The following is a 24783-nucleotide window of genomic DNA, read 5'->3' on the forward strand; positions in this document are numbered from 1 at the left end:
ATGTATACAACTTTTCTAAATACAAATTACGAAGGAAGCAAGGTGTTATAAATGACAAGGTGAAGTTGTTCAGAGCAAAATGACATTTCTCGACTTGACATTTCTCTTCCGGGGGCTACGGTATAAAAATCGAGGAGGGCTGGTGCGGGGTAATGAAATTTGTATGCAGAGAGTGACAGATGTCCCCCACAATGTCGCCCAGCAAAAGCGATAAAAATCAACCTTCTAAATACATTATCCTTGGAAGGAAGTGTGACACTGCTTCTAGACGACCCAAAAAATCTTCCGCGACAATTTCTATCTGTCAAACCGTCCTTGTTTTAGCACGAATGTATGGCTTACTTTGATCGTAATGTCGCGAAACGCTTTCTTTGAAAATTTCACAAACCCGTGACAATCACGGTTACCTCGGATTTTGTTCTAAAACTGAGATGTTGTTTTAGAACAAAAAGCTCCCAGAAAATTTGTCGCGGTACAAAAGTTGGTCGTTTAGAAGCAGTGTGAGGCAAGATTTTGTGAGAATTATTGAACAAAACACCCAGGAAAATCATTTTATAAGTTTCCAAATCAATGCAAAAGATGTGAGAAGTACATAAAACAATACGTATTAGAATTTGCGAAGAAAAACAAAACAGGGATTTAGCAGTTTCTTGTCTGTGTCAGTGTAGTAAGCGAATCATTATAGAGATGGCGCTAGTGTTTAACGTATTTTCATTTGAAATAAGGAGACAACTTTTGAAGCTCATTTTGTTTGAAGTGTCACGTCGGTTGAAGTGTCATTTTGTTTGAAGTGTCACACGGACCGCCCTAAAACTACCGATTTTCCATTTATCCAAATCCAAAGCTGAACCAAATCTAATCCAATCTTAGATAAAGGATGCATATTTGCATGAGATGGAACTTTCATTTTGCGCATTAGCACCCCCCCCCCCCCCCCCCCCCCCCATCCCGCACTTAACATTTCTTTCGTTTTCACTTCATTTAACTCAGTTAAGTTTAGAGGCGAAAGAACTCCGCAGGAGCCAAACCATACTCTCTAAACCATACTAGCAACATCAACTCAGTTAAGTTTCGTGTTTTAACCGACCGAAAACTACCGATAAAATTTTGATGCGCCTACCGAAAACAGCCAAAATAATCTGGCCACACTGCCAACACCACCAAACGTGACAGCTCGCTCAATCGTTGGATTTTCGCGAAGAAGCGAGCCAGGTCCGTTCCCGTCGTTTCGGAATTGTTTTCCCCCGCTTGATGCGTAGTTAAGGTGTGTGGAAAGTGCACGTTACAATCATGAGCGTGAGTAAAACAATCACCGAAACGGTCAGCGCCACCGGCAAGGCGGCGTCCGCCGTGATAGGAACCACCCAGTCCACGCCAGCGACGGCCGCAGCACCGCAGCCCGTCCAGCGCCCATATGGGAAAATCGTGCTCACGCTCGAAAACTGTCTGCTTCCGGAAGTGAAGCTGGACCAAACCCCGTCCCAGAACGATGGGCTCGATCGGGAGACGGAGACGGATCTGCGTATCCTCGGGTGTGAGCTGATCCAGACGGCAGGAATATTGCTAAAATTGCCCCAGGTAAGCAGCGCTCGTTAGGGGTGAAGTTTCATAAGCGCTTCCGACGCCATCTTGTCTTGTGCGTGTGTGTGTGCGTGCGTGTGAGTGCGAATGTGAATTTCAGCTGCTAATGAATTGATGCATTTTAATGCTGTGGATGGGATGAAATTCATGCAAACCTCTCTTTTTTTTCCTGTGCCTCGACTGAGCAGGAAAGAAAATGTCTTTTCAAAAAGAATTGAACGCTGCTTGGCTAGTTACTTTGTGCTTTCATTGTTTGCATGTCATTTGTGTGTGATTCACCCAAAATGTCAGCTACCGTCCCCACAACCAACGACACCCATCCTTGACCCCGCACCATGCGAAGTGTCCTCGACAAGCTCGGCACGGTTGAATAAAGCATTTCCTTTTTTTACATTTTAGGTTGCCATGGCGACCGGGCAGGTCCTATTTCAGCGATTCTTCTACTCAAAGTCCTTCGTGCGCCACAGCATGGAGGCGACGGCGATGAGCTGCATCTGCCTGGCGTCGAAGATCGAGGAAGCCCCGCGCCGGATCCGTGACGTCATAAATGTGTTTCATCATATCAAACAAGTCCGCAGCCAAAAGTAAGTATGCCGGGTGCCGATCCGTAACCGATCCGCATACCCCTGTCACTGTTTCCGCAAGCAACACGTCTGCTGCTGCTGGCCCCTACCGCAAAGCGACTTCTATTAACTTATTTCACTTATAGTTTTGTAGGTAAGACGCAATCTTACTCAAAACTCTATCTCCTTCTCAAAGCAACGCTAAGCGCGCAAAGCTTTAGAGTACAAAAAAAAACAAACAAAACAAAACAAAAAAATCCAAATTAAACATACAAAAACAAAACATGGTCTGAACAGAACAAAACAAAACAAAATCCATCTCTGAACACACGTGTGTGCGGCGCTGCGCAGCGACGAGTATCCAACTGCAATGCAATCGGTTGCGAGCCAGCGCGCTCCCAGGTTAGTTTAAAGGAAATCGCGCGCGCGTGTGTGTGTACGGGACCTTAGCACCCCAACCGAGCCGAATCGAACCGTAAAAGCAATGCTGGGCTTCCAATGGAAGATGGGTGCCGAAGAACAACGAGAAGAATCACTGACTGTGTGTGCATCCACTGACTGATCGTCCGTTAATATCGTTGATATGTACCATATGCCGCAAAAGGTGGTGAACAAGGTAAAACATTCCTAAGTTGCATCCACGTTTCAGCAGCATTAAAGCGTTCCCAAGCCGCCTTGGAAGAGAGGATGCTGCAGGAAGACATGCGGGACAGGCTGGAAATATCGATCGATCTCGTCCCTGCACGCGCCACCTTCCCACCAAGGAGCACATCGAGCTGCTGAACCACGCTTGGACTGGCGGATCAAGATTCTTCCCCTACCCCGCTGGAACACGGTGCTTGCCTGCCTAGATGGTCTATTCATACGGGAAAAGGAGAGGAATTGGGAGGAAAGCAAAGAAACAGAAACCAACTTCAACCCAACGGACGCGCGTGCACCCGCCTGGGAGAGTGACAAATAGTAGCAGTTGCCTACCTCTACTACTGTTGTGTGGCCACGACGATTGTTTGTGTTTCTTTCTAACTTCTCTCTCTCTCTCTTTCTCTGTATTACCCAATCTCGAAGCATAGAATGTTCTCTTTTTCTTTTTTTCTTTATGTTTTTTCTTATCACTGATCCGTCTCCGTAAGTAAGAGAACCGTCTAGCAGCAGCACCGCACGAATATGGGAGCGATCTTGCGAAGCTCATCCCTTGCGACAGTGGTGACAGTTGCGATGACGCTCAGCCTGGGCAGGGTGAAGTGCGCCGGTTTGTTGGAAGAGTTTGAGCTCGTGGTACGGAAACGGTAGATCGGTATTTCCGGTCGTCGCAACCATTAGCGGCAACCATTAGGGGTCGAACCACAGCTGATGTCTATCGACAGACAGAGATGCTCATCGAAGAGAGCTCGTCCAAAGAAGAAGCGATCAAGAAGACCGGAACGGCTTGGCAGGATTGAAGATACTATCGGTGCGGCTGGTGTATTGTAATAATGTTGTTTTTAAGATATTTTCTAGTATTGTTTGGGCTCCACATGCCACCAACACGATTCCGACTGGGGGACAATCGGTTTGTAGTGGGAGGAAAGTGTGTAGTCGGGTGCTGTTGGTAAGTTGGCAGGTAAATTTATCGCATCCCGAAGATCACTGTGTGCTATTTATCTGAAAAAAAAGAAGAAGAACATGTTCTATTACCTCGACACGATTATATCAACTTTCTTCGCACGAAACTTCCCCATCGAAATGTGGTTTAACTTCGGGATCGTGTTAATGATTCCTTTTAAAATTCCCCATTACAATTGCCTGTTTTTGAATTAGAAGAATTGTTTTTTGAAGCTTATAGTACATCATAAACGTGAACAAACTGCATGCAAGGCCCAATTCTAATCGTTTGATAGCTCTGAAGCAGCCGCAAAAGCGTGTGTAATGAGATGATATTTTTGTTTTGTTTTGTTTTGTTTATGGCAATTTTGAAATCCACCACATCACAGGGGGGTAAATTTCAAAATTGAAGCGCTCAAAATGCGAACCAGCTGGAGGAAAACCAATCCCAAAAAAAAAAAGAAGGAGCAAAATTGCTAAAGGATCAGAGCGGTTCCGGTTTCTTTCTACCCCTTTTTTTCTTTCTCTCCTTACCCGAATGTGTTTTTTTCTTCTTGCTCTGCTATCTTTCTTCCTGTGCGCGACACTAACTAGGCCACTGCTACCGATGATACTGGACCAGCACTACATCAACCTGAAGTCGCAGGTCATCAAGGCGGAGCGGCGCGTGCTGAAGGAGCTCGGGTTCTGCGTGCACGTGAAGCACCCGCACAAGCTGATCGTGATGTACCTGAAGTACCTCGAGTTGGAAAAGCACCAGAACATGATGCAGATGGCGTGGAACTTCATGAACGACTCGTTCCGGACGGACGTGTTCGTGCGCTACCAGCCGGAAACGATCGCGTGCGCGTGCATCTATCTGACCGCGCGCAAGCACAACATTCCGCTGCCGAACAATCCGCCGTGGTTCGTGATATTTCGCGTCAGCGAGGACGACATGCTGGACGTCTGCTACCGCATCATGGCCCTGTACAAGCGGGGCAAACCGAACGCCGAGCTGCTGGAGGAAGCGGTCGAAGCGCTGAAGAAAAAGTACCAAGAGCAGCGCAAGAAGGACCGGCCCGAGGCGGCGCCGGCTCCGGCCCCGACCGTCATTACGGTGGACCGGAACAACGGGTCGCACAACGCTTGGGGCGGGTTCATTCAACGGGCCATCCCACTGCCCCTGAATCCATCTGGAGCGGCGGGCACTACGAACAGCAGCGCCAACAGTGGGACAGGTGGCGGAACTGCAGCGCCCAGCAGTGGCAGCAATGCGAACAGCACCGCCGGACTGAACAACAACGAGCCCGACACTGCCGGAGGAGGGACGGTGGGCGATGGGAAGAAGCGCTCTTCGCGTTCGCGGTCTAAATCGCTGTCGAAATCATCCCGCTCGAAATCGCGCTCGTTGTCCCGCTCGGTATCGCGGTCGCGATCGCGCGGCTCCCGGTCCCGCTCCCGCACATCACAGTCGCGCTCGCGCTCCAAAACGCGCACGTCCCGGTCGCGTTCGCGCAGCCCCGCTTCCCGCTCGCGGTCACGTTCGCGCTCGCCTCACTCGCCGCACTATTCCACCGACAAGAGTGGCGGCGGCGGCGGCGGCGGCACCAGAAGGACGTCGAAGAAGACGCGCCATCGCTCGCGCTCGCCGGCTAAGGTGTCGTCCTCGGGCAAGAAGAAATCCTCCCGCCACTACTCGTCCCGTTCGCCATCGCCCGACTCGCCGCAAAAGTACAAAAAGAGGTAAGAAGGAGTTGAGTTTTGCAAGCTGTCGAAGGAAAAGTACTGTTCTGTACTGTAAAACTAATGTTATTTTTCTTAATCTTTTCGTTTTTAGTGACAAAAAATACGATCGTCGCTCGGGCAAGGAGGACCGAAACAATGACAATCGCTACACTAACGGCGCAGATCGTGATCGCGGCGATCGCTCGAAGGGAATGAACCACACCAACTCGTTCGTGGTGGAACACTCTCGTCGGGACCGCGATCGCGACCGTGATCGAATGCGATCGGACAGTGGCAAGGTAGGTGGCGGTGGTGGTGGGTACGATCGAGACGACTACAGGCGTACCGAGAAGGATTACCGGGGCAATGGAAAGCACGACAAGTATGGCTCTAGTCGCCATAGCGATAGCAGCAGTCGACATCGGTCATCCAAGCACGAACGCGATCGATCACGCGACCGTGATCGAGACCGTCGGCGATAGAAACAATTGGAAGAGAAAGATAGAGAGAGAGAGAGAGAGAGAGCAAGAATTAGACAGAAGTTTTTACATGCTGCCATGTCTGTGCGAGTAAATTATTCACAGTTGCATTCACAACTCTCCAGTGTGATGGAATTACAAAGACAAAATACACAGACACACTCATCCCCCACTTAAACATGTCCGGCACACACTCAAAATCGAGCCGAAAGGATTTGTGCCGAAGTAGCTTTAATTTTTCTGGCCCTCGGGTGGCCATTTACAGAATACCGGTATTCAATCGTGCATCGACTCTGTTCTTCTTCTTTTATTTTTTTAGAAATTTTAGTTGTTTTTTTTTGTACAATTTTTACCAACACACCACGATCCGATGTGGGATAGTTAGAGGGAAAGTCAGACACACAGTGGTGTAATGATGATAATGATTCATTCATTAGCCAACGCTAACACGAGAACTGAAAACGGAAAGCGAGAGTGTGTGTATGTGTAGCATTATTATCACGACGATTGATGAAATTTACTAAAAGAAAGTAATAGAGCAAGGAGTGTAAAAATAGATTTTAAACTAAATAATGATAACGACCAGCAAGGAGTTAAAATGAAATCGGAATTGGAGAAAGAACAGTCCCTCCTATATGGCAGCGGACACGTGATGGGTTCAAATAAAGAAGTTAAAACTGTTATTTACAAACTACGTTAACGTTAACATGTCATTTGCGATTGGAAAAAATATCCGAATAGAGAGGAATTGGATGATAGTATTGCAAGTTTTTTGCTTCTTTTTAGTGCTGGGAGCTCGGAATCGGGCATACCCGATTCCGTTTTCGGTATCAATTCGGGAGCCGATGCTGAAATCGATTCCGAAGTTGGCTTCGGAGTCGATTTCGGAATCAGAATCAGCTCCGGAATCGGAATCGACCTGGGAATCGCAATTTGGTCCGGTTACGGAATTGACTCCAGAATTGGAATTAGCTTCGGAATGGGAATCAGTTCTTGAATTGAAATAAGAAGTTTCAGAAGCAAAATCAGTTTGGGAATCTCAATAAGAATGGATCGTTTACTAGTAAATTTTGAGTCTTTGCGGTTATCAATACGTAGCATCGTTATTATGAGAATGACGAAACCGACCCCGATTTCGGAGCCAATTCTGGAGCTGATTCCGGAACCATGTCCTGACCTACTATCCTCAATCGATTCCAGAAAACTTCGGAGCTAGCTGTAATTGATTCCGACGAAAACTTCATTTTTCTGACTTATGCTGCCTGGCTTGACATGGAATTAGGTTTAAATTACCTTTTAAATCAAAATTTTGATACATGGTTACCGTTAAATTATAAGGAATGTCATCCTTGATTTGGTCCTCATTATCCAGCGCCTTTCCGGCCATAATCTGAATGCCGTTTCTTTCATCAACTCACTGTTTCAAAGGATAAGAACGTCGCGTTTTTCGTAGTGTTTCGTTTATTATTTCATGAAAATCACTGTACCTATATACAATTACAGTATTAATCGAATCATGCATGTTTGAATGTGTTAATAATGGGTTGAGTGGGGTTTTGTCGCAAATTGCGCTCCAGCAAAAATCGATAACACGTCATACTGTTGCGATAGAATAATTTAAGTTTGATTACATTAGAAATAATTTAGGAAAGCTCTTAGTGTTCTCCTAGTTAGCCGCCCTTGCAGCTTCTGTGCTATGCTTGCGAGAGCGGCCACGGGAAAGCTACCGATAGACGGAGAATGGAGAAACAAAACATAATAGATATTTCATGCTTTTTTAACTGTATAAAAACAAAACGTGTAGAACGATTTTTTTGCGTTGTGCGTGTTACGTTGTATTATACTTGCAGGCGCACGAGAGCTGCGTTACCTATTGCTTCTGATTTCCTTACACTTCCTATAAACAACGACTAGTGGTGAATGTGTGTGTGTGTGTGTGTGTTTTTTTTGTTTGCTTTTTTGCATTTTCCTCCAATTGCCATTATTGTGGGTGTAGTAATGGGATTGTATTTTTTTAATATTATTTCGTTTGTTTCTGTTTTTAGTACCGTTTTAGAAACCTTTTGCATGATCTTGTAACTTCCTTGTAGCTTTTGTGACTGTTATGTTCCGTGCTTAGTACAAAATGATTCAACCCCTTCTCTACACGTGAGGTTGTGTTATGTTGTAGCCTTATTGCTTGACGCTTTGTTTATTTTAGTACCTGTTGTTGCTGTGTTGTCGACATAAATATATTGCTGTGTTACTGTCTCTCACTAATCTCACTGGTTCAACGTACACTTTTTTGTTTATTTGCTGTATGTTTCGTTAGCGATGAGGCACGCGGGTTTCGTGATCTGCTTTTGCTTCCTTCCATCAGATCAGACACGCTTTTTTTCCATCAGATTCATGATACAGTTCCGAGTGTGTTAGATGCTTTCGGTTCAGTTTTGCTTCGTTTTCATCATCATTAAGTGTGATCGTAAATAAGCTACTTACGCGTTCATACGATAAGCACTTAGTCGTTCGTTTGTTCTACAAGTTATCTGTCCTTCTTTTTCCTACCTTTGCCAGCGAAAGCACGCAAAGCGAAAAAAAAATCATACAACGATCAATCGTGTACGTTCAGAATTTTAAAATAATCTGTCAAGTATCGCTTTTAAAAGGATAAACAAATGTTTCTTAAAGAAAAATCGAAATAGAATTTTGCCGCGGGCAAGACGTGTGATAAGCAATGGGAAAATGAAAAACACTTAAAGTGAAAGGTATGATCAAAGCTTTGTGCGCTGGACTCTACCAAAGGCCAAAAGGAGAGGACCGACCGAAATAACGTTCGATTCGTTGTTAATGAGCGCTGATGCTAGTAGTAGTGGTAGTAGCAGCATGATGTGTGTTATGTACTTGTTTGCATTAGTTTAAGGCGCTGTGCACATTCGAACAACTAGAGCAAAAGGTGCGTTCGGATGGACGATGGAACACAAAAAGCAGAAAAGAAAAACATCGAACCGCGTCCCTGCCAGGGGGAGCAAACAAAAAGCTTTGCTCGGCCGATATTTAAAGATGTTATTGTGTGGTTTACCTTCTTTATCATACGCTCGAAGTGGGGGAGTTGGTTTGATTTCTTCGTTACTATATTTCAGATTATCGCACCCACTACACACTATCTAAAACAACGCGTGTATTAGTAGTTGGCGTGTGGCTCTCACGAAAGCACTCCGCTGTACAAAAGGCTAACAATTTGTTTAACTATTATTATTATTATTAATTTTTTTGTTCTCACGAAGGAAACGCAACGGAAAAGGACAGCAAAGAAGTAGTGTATACAACCGTGTGGGAGATAGTCTGTTAGTGTAGGGCGTTTGCTATCGTTTAACACATACACAGCGAAACTAATGGGGAGAGACTGGGTGAGATGACGGGGTTACATGGATGCTGCCCTACGCATATGGCTAAATTATAGTAAGTAATAATTACACAATTACACAATAAAATGGTAGTTGGCGGTTGTTCTTTTTTGCTGTTGTTGTTGTGTGTCGTGAGTAACAATGGGCGCGCCACGTGGCACACGTTCAAAACGCACCGTGTTAAGTATGGTTGTTTTAGTATGCTGCTCATTCGCCTGTGTGCACATATATGCGTGTGCCGTCGTGAACTACAACGGGTGTGCAATGTTAAAACGTTTACATCCTGCCGTGGTTTAATTAATGCGCGTTTCGTGCGTTTTCGATCCTTGCGGTTTGCGGGTTTGTTTAAGTTTTATTAGTACAACAATACGCGCTTTTCCACTGTTCTGTACGCTTTCTCTGTTGTATTGTTTGCCATACGACGACAGTGGATGCTGTGTTGTGCATGCGTTAGCGGCTCTGTATAAATGTGCCTCGGGCGTACATCCCGGATATATGCTGCTCATTCTGCTCAGATTGCTCTGGTAACTGCGGGCTGCTGACTGGTACCGCTGAGCACCTTGTTGGCAAACTGTATGATGGCCGCCGCCGGTTGCGTTGGTTCCAGCTCACAGAACACGTGACACTGATTGTCGGCCGACGAGGGTGACCGCTTGGCGACGAACGCGAACATACGTCTGGAAAACAAATCGATAGATAGTTGGGTGTTAGTGTAGGGTCGGTTTTGGAATGTTGAAGCGGGAGTCTTACTTGGAAGCGGGAATATCTCCCGTAGTCGACTGGATGCTCCATCGACGATCGTCCGGATCGAGCGCACAGAATGACACATTGTTTGATGGGTAGTGTCGCCTACAAACAGAGAGAGGAAAAGATTGTCGAGTTAGGTCAGCTGTTGGTTTCTATGATGCATATTAAGAATTCTGGAGGAGGGACTAACCTAAAGAACAATTGCCGCGTGTTGTCTGTCAGTGTGATACCCTGCAACGAGGCCTTGAAGTGCACTTGCGTCGGTTTGGGAAGAGGCCGTAGTGCAAGCAACGAACTGACCGCCTTCCTTATTGCTTGAGGTCCTGTAGAAACGAGAGAAATGAGGAGTTATACAATGTAGACATTAGCTAAACCCCTAAACCGACATCCTCAGGCCTACCTGTAAGTGACTCTGTGTCGCAGGTGAACAAGTACAGCACGTTACAGGCTGCACCCTGCTGTAGTAACTGCTGCTGCGCCGGTGTCTGATGCTCCATCTGTTGAAGGTCCTGTTAAACGAGATCGCGGCGCGGTTAGAATGTGTTGTCAAGAAGATCGGCCGTGTATGTAGCACACTCACCATATCGGGGATGATCAACCGGCACGGTAGGGCTAGCGGCGTAATCGAATGCTGGTACACCAGCGCCGACAGTGAGGTGAAGACGGGCTCGTTGGCGCAGCCCTTCAACCGGACGCCCCGGATCGTCGGCTCGACCAGAAAGTGGCGCACCAGCTCCTCACTGTTCGGGCCGGTGTACTGGACGCCCGGCGGCGGATGGTTCACCTTCACCACCAAACCGTACGCGTTGGCGAAGGTGGTCGAATCGCGCACGATGAACGTGCCCGGCGCCGCATTGCGCAACAGGGCGATCGCTTCCTCCCGGCTAATATTCGGCTTGTACCAGTACTTGGAGGAGTCGCGCGCAAACTTCACGAACTGGGGGGCCACCTCCTGCGGTTCGCTGTTCGCGTTCGAGGTGGTCGAGTTGCGGCGCGACGTGTAGCAGGAGAGGGTTTCGTTCTGGTTGACGAGCTCCTGGGTCCGCTGCTGGTTGCCACTGAACAGGTCCTTGCTGCAATGGTGATCGGAGCAAAGGATGTTAGGTATGGAGACATTCGGAGCCAGCATTATTGTAAACCGCTCGGCGTCGAGTTCCCGATGCAACGAGCGCTTGACGCGAGAAACGAAACGACACTGAACAAGATCATACACACACGTAGTAGTAGTAGTTGCAGTTCCCGAACTTATTTTGGGGATTATGTTTGGGTTAGTAGTGCTACTTCAACGCCCAGTTGTAGTGTTAGCAGAAGGGTTAGCACGCAATCAGCTACAATGATGCTTCACTACTACTCACTCATAGGAAAATGTACAACCCTGCGCCCGTTTTTCAAGGACCGGTGCAACGCACTGAAACAGGGATGCTTTGGCAAGCGCAAGCTTCTCGAGCTGTTTAAAGAGGACATTTTTTCGGCTGTCAGGTGCAGACGCACGTGGGAAAGAGTTTAGAAAGATCGGAAGAGAAAGCGGTTATAGGCGTGGTAGGCATGTTATGGAGGTCAGTGCGTGGACATGATCGTGTTAGTGAGCGATCCAGAGTAGTTTTGGTTTGTGTTAGAAGTGATGGCTGGTAATATCTAGCCAGATATGATAAACCCATTGTAAACGTGATAGAGCTGGCGGCCATGACGCCTCCCTGGGTACTACACATGATGGCGACGGTTAACGGTGCAAATCTCAGTCTCAGTAGAGCAGTGGGGTTCCTCGGGTTCATTCCCGTGCACAATACAATCTAAACTATTTAACCATCGAACCACAACGGAGCGCTGTGGAGCACAACACAACAACAGACACACACATACGCAATCCTCTACTGTGCAGTAGATTGAAAGGAAGTAGGAAGGCTAACCTCACGTCGTACGTTGATACGCTGGATTTCTGGCTTCGTAGCGACCAGGCAGAGTTATATCTTCTGGAAAGCCCCAACATTAGCGCCAACACCCTCCCAACACCACCAAAATACCGTAGATGTTGTGTTGTGAGTGTAATGGGAGAAATAAAAACGAGTTTTGTAGCAGAGTGTAGTGTTTGAGGTTGTGTCGTCGGAGTAGCTTGTTGACACTGTGTTGTGTTGCAATTCTCGACGGTTTCCCCGATAAGATCAACCCTACACTTACCGTTGTGATGTCGGACTCTTGGGTGGCAGAGCGGGACTGGAGGTACCATTGCTCAGCCCGTACGGTGTGCGTGGCGTGACAGGGAAGGCCGGCGTTTCTGGCCGCGGTGATCCACCCATCGGTGAGTTGTCCGGCTCCGTTTCCGAGCGGTACGACGAGAAGGATTCTTCTCGAGCCTGGTGGAAAAGAACGGAAGTAGAAGCGTTATTTAGGGGCAGATTGTGTATCCTATCCAGCAGTTCAGACTTCAGACAACCCTTGGAGGATGCTTAGCTCTTCCTATGTTTCGAATCAATCTTGAATTGTGCACTCTGTTAATCATTAAACGCGTTAGTATGAGTCGCTCTATGGATGATTTAAAACAAAAACACATAGCCATATACTGCAGAAGGTAGTACATTGAAAGCATGCTACAGAGCAGAATGAGAATGAGATAGTACGCGTAGCTGGGATGGAGGAGCAAATCCTTCGTGCCGAACGCGTCAGCCTGCTTCGCTGTTGGTTTCTAGAGAGTGTTTGGGACCCAAATGGAGTTTGCAGAACACGTTACCTGATCGCACCAAGAGATCGCATTGCTGCGTTCGGACAAGCTAGGCGAAATGGATGAGATGGTGCTGTCGGTTTCGGACGCGATTCGTCGCACGTGGTTATTCATTAGTAACGAATGATGGGGATGATGGTGGTGGTGGTGGTGGTGATGGAGTTGCTGCTGCTGCTGCTGCTGTACGTTCGGCGAGCTGTTTTGTGACTGCTGTTGCTGCTGTGCAGCGGCTGCGTCGTTACTGCTCGTGCGACTCGCGCTACGTTGGTGTTGACTACTACTACTACCACCATTGCTTAGCGTGTTGAAGCCACCACCAACGTTCGCCAGCTCCGAGCCGTGGGTTGGATACAGCCGATAGTTGCCGTTGGTCGTGGTAGTATCACCCGACGACGAGGACGAGGAGGCGTTGTTCTGGTGCTGCTGCTGCTGATAGTGGTACAGCAGGTGGTTGCCATTGCGCTGCTGCGTTTCGCTCAGATCGTACTCGGCCAGATTGGCCAGCACGTCCGACAGTTCGGCCGACGGATGGAAGGTGGGCCGCCGCTGCTCGGCATAGCACGGCACCCCGTTGGTGGCGGCGCGTCCTTCAATCTTGGCCAGATGCTCTTCCGTAACGTCACTTTCGAGCGCCAAGGAGGCGAGCAGCTTATCGAGGGCCAGCTGCCCATGGCCACCGATCGCACTGTCGGAGGAGCTGGAGGAGTTCGAGTGCCCATTACGCAGTCGCTCACCATTGGTGGACGACGGTGGTGGTGGTGGCGGCTTCTCATCGACGCTACCCTCCGGCGAGGAGGACAGCTCCATCGGTTCCTGCTCGCCATTACGGTGGCAGCCATTTTGGTGGCGTTGGTGAGCGTTCGGCGTTGGTGGATGATGATGATGTTCATGGTACGGCGTATCGATTAGATGATGCGTTTGATTAATGTGACCTGCACTATGATTGCTAGTGGACATGGAGGAAGCAGACGAGGAGGAGCTGGTGGTAGTTACACTGAAGGTAGTAGTGTTAGGGCTAGTATTGCATGCGTCCGGGCCACCCGTGGCGGCCCCCTTCATCGGCTCGGGCGACGCAACGGACGCGACCGCCGCCGCACTGTTGGTTATTTCGTTTAGCAGGTTATTGAGCTTTTCGCAGTTAGCGAGATTGTTCAGACTGTGTATGTTACTGAATATGATCTGTTCGGACTCCTATGAAATGTATGAACAGAGAGACGAGGAAGAGAAAACAGAAGAAAAAAAAACAAAATGGCATAATGGAACATAAATCAATGAAACATTGGGCGATTGTACTTGTAGGAAGTGGTGGGACTTGGTTGGAGTAACATGGATGGTAACTAAAGCACACAAGTTAGTATTAGAAGCAACATGAAACACAATTTGGTTAGGACACACACACATACATACAAATGCAAAAACATGATACAGAATTGGCAAAACATGTAGAAAGAGGCTCAATATAATGAAATTCAACAAAAATTACAGGAAAAGATACCAAGGAATGAAAAAGAGAAGAAGAATTCCGAGTTGATTGGCATCAGCGCTATGGCAGAAGTACGTAGAATCGCCGACGGATAGAGAAAGAACCACACCGATAGGACGGCTATTGTGTGTGTGTTTGTTAGCAGGTCGTAGAGAGGAGTTACGTAGCACCGCTCGGGACAGTATTGGAACTGGCGAATTATGTACTGGTGGAGCAAAACCTACCAATCGAACCTGTCCGTGTTTCGGAGTCGAGTGGTCCTGCTCGGCAAGGGACAATAGTCCGCTGCTGCCGTTCAGGCTGTTGTTAAGTTGCTGTTGCTGCTGCTGCTGCTGATAATGTGCGCCATTGCCGTTGACGTGCCGATGCTGCGGTTGGGGCGTTGCGTGACCATTGACCGGGCTACCGCCTCCATTAACCGTCTGATGATGATGGGTGATCGATACCGATGTGTTGTTGGTGCTGCTGCTGCTGGTGGTAGTGGTGTTGCCGTTGGCCGTCGGTACCGGCGACGGGGACGACACCGCCGATGGCGATGGTGTGGAGGATGAAGGTGCTGTTTGGGCTTGTGCAATGTGACCGTGCGGTGAGGCATTCAAGATGGAGAGTGGTGCATTCTGAGCAAACCAAAGTGCGTGCAGTTGATGGTAGTGGGGTTACGAGCATTCATCAATGTTTCGTACACATGGGATGACAAGATATATATATTGTAAGGTGAAATGAAAATCATAAACTGTCGTAACGTAGTAAACAAGCGTAATAATTCAGAGAAAACTGGTTGATCCGAGAAAAAAGGCAAGCCATTTCTTACGCTGAAACTACGTGTACACACTCACACAGTGTAAAATACGTTCTCTAAATACACACGCACACACAAAAGAGTGCTACGACAAGCACTACTTTTTTCAAATGAATCTTGTGGTCTTGCATTGAATTTAGAATTTAGAAAAATCCCTCAAACTTCGGGAGTTGTTATGCCCCTTTTGCCCTCGATACTACTCACCCCAATTGTCTGGAGCTTGGCGTTGTCGTGCGCTCGCTGTACCGCCACAAACGGCCGCTCCGTCGAGTGGGTCCGGGTCGTGGTAAGCGTGTGATAGTTCCGCTCGTTCCGCACCGGCGACAGTGTTTGGCTGCGACGGTGCGTCGTGCTGTACGCATTCTCGCCGGCTGTCGGGAAGGCCGGACTGCCGTAGTTGTAACTGTTGGCAATGTAGTTAATATAGCGCTAATGTTGCCAGGACCGCTCCAACGCTTCTTGGCCGGCTTTGGCCTGATGCTTACCTAAAACTATTCGAATGTTCCCGCCGCTGCTGCTCCCGGCGTGCCCTTAGCTTTTGCTGCTGTAACTGGAGCCACGACTGGCCGGATATTCTGCAAAAGGGGGGGAATGAACGGAGATGTTTGTTTGTCTCAGCATAAAAACGCGTCTACTAGAGCGTGTACATGCATGTGGTACGTCCATTGGAACATTGGAACACTGCCAGGAAGTGTTTGGTTATGATGTACACGAATCCCGGATACACACGATCCCCATCATCCCGTATGCTGGTGCTCTTATCCTTTTGGGCGCGTTTTCCATCCATTAGACGAACGAAATGTGATCCTAAATCATTTTGCTTCGGTTTGGCACTGCTCCAGCAGCTGTTTGACCCTTTTTTCCCTTCTTTTTAGACACTCTATTTCGCCTAATCGACATTGGCAGCAAGCTTTCAACGCGAAATCACAATCCCATCCCGAAAAAGTACTCAACAAGCCATAACAAATAGCATTGTTTTGCAGAAACAGTATGATGATATCGGGCATTTCAATGAAAAGAGCGCATACTTTCAAGCAAAATTAGGAACAAAACGAAGCAAAACGATGTCCCTGAGGGTGGATTTCTCTGGGAGAAACATTTGCAATAAAATCCCTATTTGGCTGTAGGAATTTCGGCTTTCCCCGTTTTCCCGATGCATTCGCCGCTGTTTGGGTAAGACGTTTTATGTCCCCAAAACGGTCTTAATTTGCACCGCTCCCTCTCCTCTTCATTGGCAATGAGAAGAAAGTCGTTCGGAAATCTCGGTTCGGCACAGCAAATGGGAACGGAGCAGCGCAACGCCGCTTTACATCAAATGCGCGCCCAGGACTCCGAGTCCGAGAAGCAAAAAGTGAAGCAAAAACGGAACAAACCTCTCTCGGAACAAGCCGCCGTAAACGGCAATTGGTGTCACAAACCGCACCGGGGTCCCCATGTCCCCAGCACCCCCAGAGGCAACCAAGTACGCTATCCGCCATGATGGACAGCAAGGTCTGGCGTAGAGCGCACAGGGCCCAGCAGTATCAATTCTTGGTCAGTTGACCAAGTACAATCGGTTTGCGCAGTGCCAGAGGACCACAGAACGGTACCGGCTGCGTTAGAGCGTGTGTGTGTGTGTGTACCTGTTGCAGGGTATGGGGAAAGTGAACCACGGCGATCAGTTACGGCGATCGGAATGTGGAAACTTGTTTACCTTCTCCCTTTTGCCAACCCCGTCGTGGACGCTCTCTCTCTCTGTCTCTTTCCACAATCGGCATGATCGAATAAATCCTGTTCCGCCCGTGTACATCTGTGCTGGAATGTAACGTCAACAGTTCGGGACGCATCGAAGGTCGTTCCTGCCCAAGTGGAGGAGAAAAAGTGTACCACATCCGGGAGACACTTTTCGGGCAGGCAGAGTGCGCACAGCACAGCATCTTCTTTCCCCGCTAAGGGTTAACAGACAAGCTTTACAAACAAAGTGCACGACAAGCGAGTGCAATGGGCCATTGGGGCACCATCCCCCAACAGGTTACGCACAGGTTAACGTGTGTGATTCATTCATGCCACCCCACAACCGCGTCTCTGCCTTGGCGATTGAAGACCTCGAATGGAAAACGATAGAGAAGGGAGGACCCGCAGGGGAAGAGGGCGTGCGTGCACTAATTTTAGCCGAACAACAAAACATTAAAATCGAGAGCAATCGTCCGTATGGTCGTCGCCTCCGTGTAGCCCATATGGCGCATGTGTAATTGCGATCGGATTAATCATCAATGCCGCGAGCGAGCGAGCGTGCGTGCGCGCGCGCGTCTTCGTTTGCGTATTTGGGTGCGGCTCGGAACGCCCGACGCAGATCTGTGTGGAGGGCGTTGGAGTGCTTGAGGAGATCCACGGAACCCGTGATTGCCGTCAATTTATTTAGTTACAGATTTACGGTTTGCAACAGTTTCCAAGCGAGCGTGATGCCTCGAACTGCTGCCAACCGGATTCCCGGTGTGTCGGAGATGTCTTTGAGAAGAAGAAGCAAAGGAGGCGCCAGTAGTATAGAACTTGCTTGGGGCACACACGAACGCGCGCGTCCGTTGCTGTATGGTGAAACATAAGTTTTCTGCTCCACCTACATGTCTCGTTTGGCAACTGCGTGGCGTGGATGGAGCATAAACAAACCCGGGAGCAACAAAAAAAAAAACAGCAAACCCACGCATTCTGTAGCGTTTGATTCTTAAAAATCTCAAAAAACGAGGGATGCCGCGTCGTTGGGACGACAGCACACTCGGCACCATAAAAAAAAGGTACCGGACGAAAAATCCTTCTCTAACCATCAGGCGGACGCAAACGATCCGATCGACGGTCGGATCACTTCCGAAAGGTGTGGAGGTGAATTAAATTCTACGGATTGCGTGGCATATCCGCAAGCGAAATATCGCCCACTTGCGTGCGGGTCCCTCAATGACCCTAACACGGCCAAGAAGCGGCGGCTGGTTGGTTTTGTTTACATTCGAAAAAGGGGAGATGAAGAAAAAACCTATGAATTGAGTTAAAAATAGTGGAAAGCGAACCCTCATGCTCCTGCCTCCTTCTTTTTGTCCCTGATTTTCTCACAGAAGGCAACAGAAGCGTGTGCCTGTTGCCTTCCATCCTCTACGTTATCGTGTTATTTTAATTTGTTTTTTTTTTTTCTTTGACATTGGCGGTTTTGCGTGTTTGACGGGCATCATCAAAACTGAACCGTTCGTCATTTTGGCCCAACACAACTCTTTGATCCATCGCTTGGTAAAATGGTCAATGGCGACTGTCATTTCGTTGCCCTCGGAGCGCCAGTAAGCCAGTGGTCAGCAACATGAGCTCGTAGTTTACTGTGTTAAGTGAATGTATGTTTTATTTCGGTTTTAACTTTTTCAGTTCTTTATTTTTACTGTTTTAGGTACTCTGCGCAACACATGGCTGGTCACTGCTCTTCGAGATGGCGGGCAGGTACATTCGCCTCCCCCATTACAGGTACGTGTACGGTTCATGGTTACATGCAGAGACTATTTTTACCTTTTGTTTTAGTACTTGCATCGCCTTTTTTAAAATAAACCGTTTGCGTAAGAAAAATTACGCGTTCGTGGGGAGTTGTGCGACACACACATGTGTGTGTGTGCTAGCTAGGGTAGGGCATTGCCGCCTGCCAAGTTACGGGACGCCACAATGTGTGGGATGCCATTGGATGACTGTGATCGTCCAACGCCTAAATCTATTTGCCATTTTGCCCACACACGCATAAAGAATGGAGAACATCCCGAACCACCAACCACCAGGAGAAGAAAGCGCCTTCGCGAAACGGAATGGATCTTCAGCACTCCCCCGTCCGTCCATTGTGAGGCACAATTTATTGCAATAAATGTGATCCGTCCGATCGTAAGTGGGCCAAACGATTGAATGGAACGTCAGGTCAGGTCGAAGCAACAAACGATCGAATTAAAGGTGATTTGTTTGGCTTCTTTAAAAGGTATGGCGAGCAGCGCGCCTAGAAAGTGGAATATGATTGGATTTAATGGGAATAGACATAATTTTTCCGATTGTGTATCGTAAAACCGTTCCAATTATACTTCAATCCTAACGTAAGCGGCAAGAGCACGTTCTGTGGTACAGTTTGTTGGTGGACGGCTTAACAACACGACCGTAGTACGTTCGATACTCAAGTCAGCCAACACTAACGGACAGAAGCAGAGAAATCTCTCAAGACGAGGAAGATCATCAAATATCGTACGGTCCAACAACGTGTGTGTATAATCACGTACGCGATCATCTCGCGCGTCCTTCGAGGTATATCTGTCCGGGCTACGATCGCAATCTCACAGCTGCCCCGCATCCAAGGACTTGTTTGCCAACCGGATGATACGGCTGGAAGCACTTGTGCATCGCGCGCAGAGAGCAGTGTGTCACTTCCGCTTCATTCCCAGCTTCCAGCCATCGTTTGTGCGTTCAAGAGGTCTTTACCTAATTTGGCCAGTCGCTTGGCTGTTTGGAGGTTAACCGGAACGACGAACCAGCGCCGCCCCAGCACTGCAATATCTAATCAAGGAACACAGTCACAACAACCCTACACTTGCTCTCCCGATCGCGCCATGCTCTGCCATGCAAGTGTTTTACTTTTGCGTTCAAGGATGTTCAATGACCGTAAGGGACACGTGTGTCCGAAGCGAACGGGGGGAGCGGGAGGAAAACTGAAGGTCAGACCGTGCCGCGTGTAATGTGCGTGCAGTAGAATTTCTCGTCCTCTTCTCACTTTGCAGAGACAAACGCTCGTCGTGATTTACACTGGCGCCAGGGCAGATGTGAGTCAGTGTTTTCTATAATTAAATGACCATAAAGCATACATGATACCCACATTGCTACCCGTGTATCTGGGTTGCGATTCCCTTAAATGAGTCCCGCAATGGCCCATTTGGGGTGTAATAGGGGTAGCACGATTTGAATGGGATCATTGAGATCCCCATATACAGCGCTTTAAGCTGGTTGGTAGTAATGCAATTCCCCGGACTCGTCTCGTTGACTTGGATGGAGCGAGGTACGCGCCAAAGCCGATAGACGTTGCAGTTTATGTACCTATTAAACGTTATTGCTATTTGACGTAATAGATGTGTTGTCCCCAGGTGGTGGTCAGTTGACCAACCGAGCGTTACAAAACGGCTCTAGGGCAGTGGGAAAATCCGATCTGATGCTTAACGTCAACCAGTAGGGGGAGGCGGGAAATCGATCAAAAACGCATCAGCCTATTTAGCATTTACCAATTTAATTGGGCATCGACGCAACGCAATCGATAAATCGTCAATTGACGTCCCATTTTAGATGGCAAAACAAGGGGAGTGTTTTTATCCCAGATCTCTGTACGACGGTCCGAGATTAATTCGATTAAAATTGTGCCAATAATAAATGCCTATTGTGCAGCGGCCTACACAGACACTTTCGAGAGGGGGTTGAAGCTGGTGTGCGCTGACGGGACTGCTATTTCCTGGAGACCTTGGGACGCAAATACCAGTTTCTTGTTTGGGATTGGAGCAAATTAGTCGCTTCTTTAATCGAATGCCGCGGCGACACAGGTTACCACAAGGCACACGAGAGCAGCAGTCTCTGCTCAATGTCAAACTGAGACGCGTTCATTGAGCCTGTGCTGCGAGCCTAGTGAGCCGCTCCAGAAGAACCCATTTTCCATCCCGCCGGATGCCCGGTTGACCCTGGCGCTGGTCCGGGTGGCTAGTTTTTCACCCCGTGCACCGATTGGCATACTCAGCCGGGAGCTGGCAGGACCCGTTTGTCCACGGGAGCAACATTTGATGACAGATGGCGCCTGGCGAAACACACTCTCACACAAACAGACACACACACGGCAGCGCGCGCAAGGGGAGGTTGGAGTTGCGAACGTATCAAGCACAGTCCGTTGCGTTACGATCACTCTTGGGCTTACCGTGCGCGCGCCACCCCTGAACTAGTCCGCCTGGTCGGTGGGGATAATATAATGCGCGCGTCTCCACCCGCAGCAGCTCCGAAGCGCTTTTGAGACCGAATCTCACGTGAGTTTGGTATGTAACCCATCCTCCTATTGCTGTTCTTGGCTGTTGTTTGGCGCCCTTCCGCGTGCCCATACACACCACAATGTGATGCCCATAAATAATAATAAAACCCCGCAGACTGTGTGTGTGCGAAGGAGGGAGGAAAAATGGCAACCCGAAACGGGTCACAACACCGACGTCGTGTGAGAGTTGGAGCGCTTTCAGGAGATCGAATTAATATCCGAAATCCATTTTTGGGCAAAGCTCGGGGCACGGTGCGGCCGTGTGTCGCCCTCGGAATGTTTCCTCCTAGGCCACCCGGGGCACGATCTCGGCCTCGATCGAGTCGAATAAATCCCCCATTCCTCAGGATATCCTCCTCCTTTCCCATCAATAACAACAAAAAACTGAAGGTATCGTCCACGGTGACCTGTAAAGTAAACTAGACGAGTTCGAGGTCTCTCCTCGTTACAGGGGCGGGCGCGAATGATTTACTTCTGTTTGACGTTTTGCTTAGCGCGCAAGTGTGTACGTATGGCAAAAAGGGAATTGGTTACACACGACGACGCACCGCAACTCCCTCCGAAACGAATCTGTGTTTGCTGGAACTGCTCTTCGCCGCCGAGGTCTTCGATAAGAAAACAACAACCTCCCCTCCAGAGACAATGTATCTCCAACGGGGGTGCTAGCTGTCCAACGGCTTGGATGCAGTTGTTTGCGCTGTGCGCTTTTAGCAAGTGATGTAACCGCACTGCACTGTGTTTAAACGACCGTGCTGCTACACAAAGTGTGTACCTGATCTTTGCACGCTGATTGCTTTGCGTGTACCCCACTTGCCGGCGAGGATGTTATCATTCGCTGCAGGTTAAGTGGGCTACAAATGTTGAAGTTGGTATTACTATGTGGTGCTTGTCCTGCTTTGGTGTAATGTAAGACTGGCACAGACGGGAGCTTTTACAGAACATTCTACAAATCTATCCTAAGCGACCTTGTCCTAGCATTCCTGGGCACCGTAATAATACTGAAATTCCTCCAAATCCCTTCGAAAATGCTGCAAACGGCATAAAGATTTGAGATTATCGGTCGGCTTACCCTGTCAATAGATAAAGGGATGCAAACATCCGACACACCAAAACAAGTCGCCGCCGACGTCTTGTGCCAAAAGTAAGGCGCGCTTATCAGCTTTGTCCGCCGGGACAGGAAACCAGACAAATGGGGATGGATTTGTTTGTGCAGTTAATTTGCTTCCTGTGTGTGTGAGTGTCTTTGGAGCGTTCAAAACTTGACGACTTGATGCTTTTAGTATTCAAATTTTGTCCCACAACTCACCTTGCCGCTGATGAGAGGGTGTTAATGATGAAGGAAAAGGCGCCTCAGAAACCCGCTCAACATATGGCACGGGTTTTTTGAAGCGGTCCGAGTAAAGTTCAACAACCAATACTAGTCGTTTTTTTGCAAAACTTGTGTCACGTCCCCAAGATATCTTGGCTGTGGAGGCGTTTGTCAACTACACAGTGAAACGACCCACACAGACCTGTTCGGTCAACTTCCGATGGCACTGCTAATGGCATGTCAGCGTTAAACAATCGATGTACAACGGTGGTGGATGAGGGTTATAACACAGCATTCATTGCGTCTCACACACATCGGAACTCCCGCCAGCTGTTTGAGGTCCAGGCACGTCATCGTTTCCGATTCCGAGTATTGATTATAGTCGGATCGATCGGCAACTCGATGGCGTGTGCTTGGTTGCGTGGGGCGATAGCTTGCCCGCGGCAAGAATTATCGATGGACATATTTAGAATTTTTATGAATGAATTCTAGCCAATGCCAAGGTGAAGTAGCGGACGCGGTTGAAGTTTGCTGCGGCGTGGGATGAGCGTCAACGATCGTGGCAATGTGTGTTGCCCATTTCCGGACAAACGGGGATCAGCGTGTGTGTGTGTCAATCTTTGAGCAACAAACTGAGCAACAGAGGTGCGCGCTTTGGCTGTAGTGCACAGCTAATTAACAGGAAACCTGTTTCCAACCTTTGTGTTTGTCTCTTCGGTGTGTTTTTTCTTCTTATTTGGGGCCGCAAAAGAAGTGCATACACAAAGTGCAAGTGCTCTCTTGTGTCCTCTGGTACAAAGGGAGGAGTCGATTTTTGTTTTATTACAAAACCCCCATGCACCCTCGATGCATCCAAAAACAACAAAGAAACGCATGGGATGGAAGATGCAAATATCACTTTGAGCACGCGGACTTGGAGCTCTGCACTTGGTCCGTTTGCAATCGCGCCTACAGCAGCGCCTTTGCCTCAAGCGAGCCGGTTCGTTCAACCTGCCCTGGCAGCCTTTCGCTAATGAGCCGATTTCGACAGCTTTTATTTCGTACGTTGGAGCCACCGAACGTTAAGGTGGTGGTTCTCTGCGCTACTCAGCCATAGTCTTGCGTGGACCGGTCCTATCCAATCAGGCTGGAAAGCCCAAACCGAGAGTGTGGGCGCACGGGTAAGAGCGAAAATCGACCGCGTGCACGAAGAATTGCTTGGACTGCATGATGTCATGCAAAGGTGGAAGATTTTTTTTGTGTGTTTTGCTGGTTTTGACCCGCGAAACACTCAGTCACTCAGCTGCCTGAGGAGAAGATAAAAGTTCGGTACACTTATCTGGTTGATGCAGGAGCGGGTGCGTCACCAATTGCAGTGCTTCTCAACGGATGTTTCACCTTTTTTAGCTTTGAAGTTTTCTCATTTTCTATTCCTATCAAGCGATTTAAATCTATCAACAAACGTCCAACCTTCCGCTTTTTTAGGTACGCCCTCTCCCCGATTCGATTCGCCCTTCGGGTGCCACCCACCACCGCCACACTTGTTTTGATATGTGGCCAAAAAAACACGACCACGCTTGTGCGCGCGGATCGCACAGTTCTTCGCACAGTCCCAGCCCACTTGCACGTTTACCCGTGCGCATGTCTCACCGAGGCGCGTGCTACTCTACTTGCCCTTAAACGTACCGCCCACACGGAGCCGTATGGCGGCCACACTCGGGCAGTGCAAAAAAGGCACCGAAGTAGCCGCCGCCGCCGCCGCCGCACCACAAATGTTTATTCTTCATCATCCATCCAAAACGAAACTCCGTTTCGGTCAGTCCTCGGCTGCCAGCAACCGTGCAGGGAGCTTCCGGTGCGATGAAGGGAATCGCGAGGGGAGATCCACGAGCCTGAGGGAGGGGGCCATTTGACTAACCTTGAATTTAACGTAAGCAGAAAATTTCAAAAACTAGCGCACTCAGGGTTCTTCTCTATTTATAAATTCCGCCCCGTAGCGAGCGATTCCGCCCCAAGAAAGAAGAAGGGCATCGAGTGGCGCTGTGGGGAGGATGGGATCGTAAATAGTTCACCCCATCTGTTGAGGTCCTGCCCATCCCTCCCCTGCCATATGCTTATCATGGTTGGAAGATGGTTTGACGCAATTTAGTCTGGGGCGCGCGCGCGCCATGCTGATGGTTTTGTTGGCGGCGCACGATTCGCTGTTTGGCAACATTGCGAGTTTGGAAAAAAGACTATTCGCTTTGCTCTGGGGTGCTGTATCCTTCCGGAGAGGAGCAGGGTCAAGATGGAAAGTGAAACTTCTGTCAATTACAGCCGCTAGGGTGCGGAGGACGTCCCCGTGTCGTGGCAGTGATCCTCGCGCCAAACCAAGATCCCGCAGGTCGTGGCAATGATCCGCGCCCGATGGAACCGGTGC

General features: G+C 48.7%; 2 protein-coding genes across 19 annotated transcripts in view; one reads left to right on the top strand and one right to left on the bottom strand.

The window, feature by feature from the left end:
- Positions 1 to 1149: 1149 nt before the first annotated feature.
- LOC1281497 (cyclin-L2) lies at positions 1150 to 6605 on the top strand. Its single transcript, XM_321418.6, has 4 exons — positions 1150 to 1578; positions 1981 to 2165; positions 4320 to 5450; positions 5545 to 6605. Exons 1-4 carry the CDS (start codon positions 1291 to 1293, stop codon positions 5912 to 5914), a joined length of 1974 nt encoding a protein of 657 aa, XP_321418.5. The 5' UTR covers positions 1150 to 1290; the 3' UTR covers positions 5915 to 6605.
- A 2394-nt stretch (positions 6606 to 8999) lies between these two features.
- Positions 9000 to 24783, bottom strand: part of LOC1281495 (tensin-1) — a 155809-nt gene continuing 140025 nt past the window's right edge. For 11 of the 18 annotated variants that reach the window (XM_061643734.1, XM_061643733.1, XM_061643741.1 and 8 more), the window contains 11 exons: positions 15525 to 15614; positions 15244 to 15442; positions 14465 to 14857; positions 12767 to 13948; positions 12217 to 12392; positions 11397 to 11513; positions 10622 to 11114; positions 10442 to 10550; positions 10232 to 10364; positions 10045 to 10143; positions 9000 to 9971 (listed from right to left, as the gene is read on the bottom strand). In XM_061643734.1, the coding sequence (XP_061499718.1) occupies positions 9806 to 9971; positions 10045 to 10143; positions 10232 to 10364; positions 10442 to 10550; positions 10622 to 11114; positions 11397 to 11513; positions 12217 to 12392; positions 12767 to 13948; positions 14465 to 14857; positions 15244 to 15442; positions 15525 to 15614 (3157 nt within the window). In that variant the 3' untranslated portion in view covers positions 9000 to 9805. Of the gene's footprint in view, positions 9972 to 10044; positions 10144 to 10231; positions 10365 to 10441; positions 10551 to 10621; positions 11115 to 11396; positions 11514 to 11948; positions 12012 to 12216; positions 12393 to 12766; positions 13949 to 14464; positions 14858 to 15243; positions 15443 to 15524; positions 15615 to 24783 lie in introns of all 18 variants that reach the window. The other 7 variants (XM_061643748.1, XM_061643750.1, XM_061643736.1 and 4 more) reach the window with 6 other exon arrangements.

Source organism: Anopheles gambiae, chromosome 2 (genome assembly GCF_943734735.2).
Source record: "Anopheles gambiae chromosome 2, idAnoGambNW_F1_1, whole genome shotgun sequence".
NCBI lineage: Eukaryota > Metazoa > Arthropoda > Insecta > Diptera > Culicidae > Anopheles > Anopheles gambiae.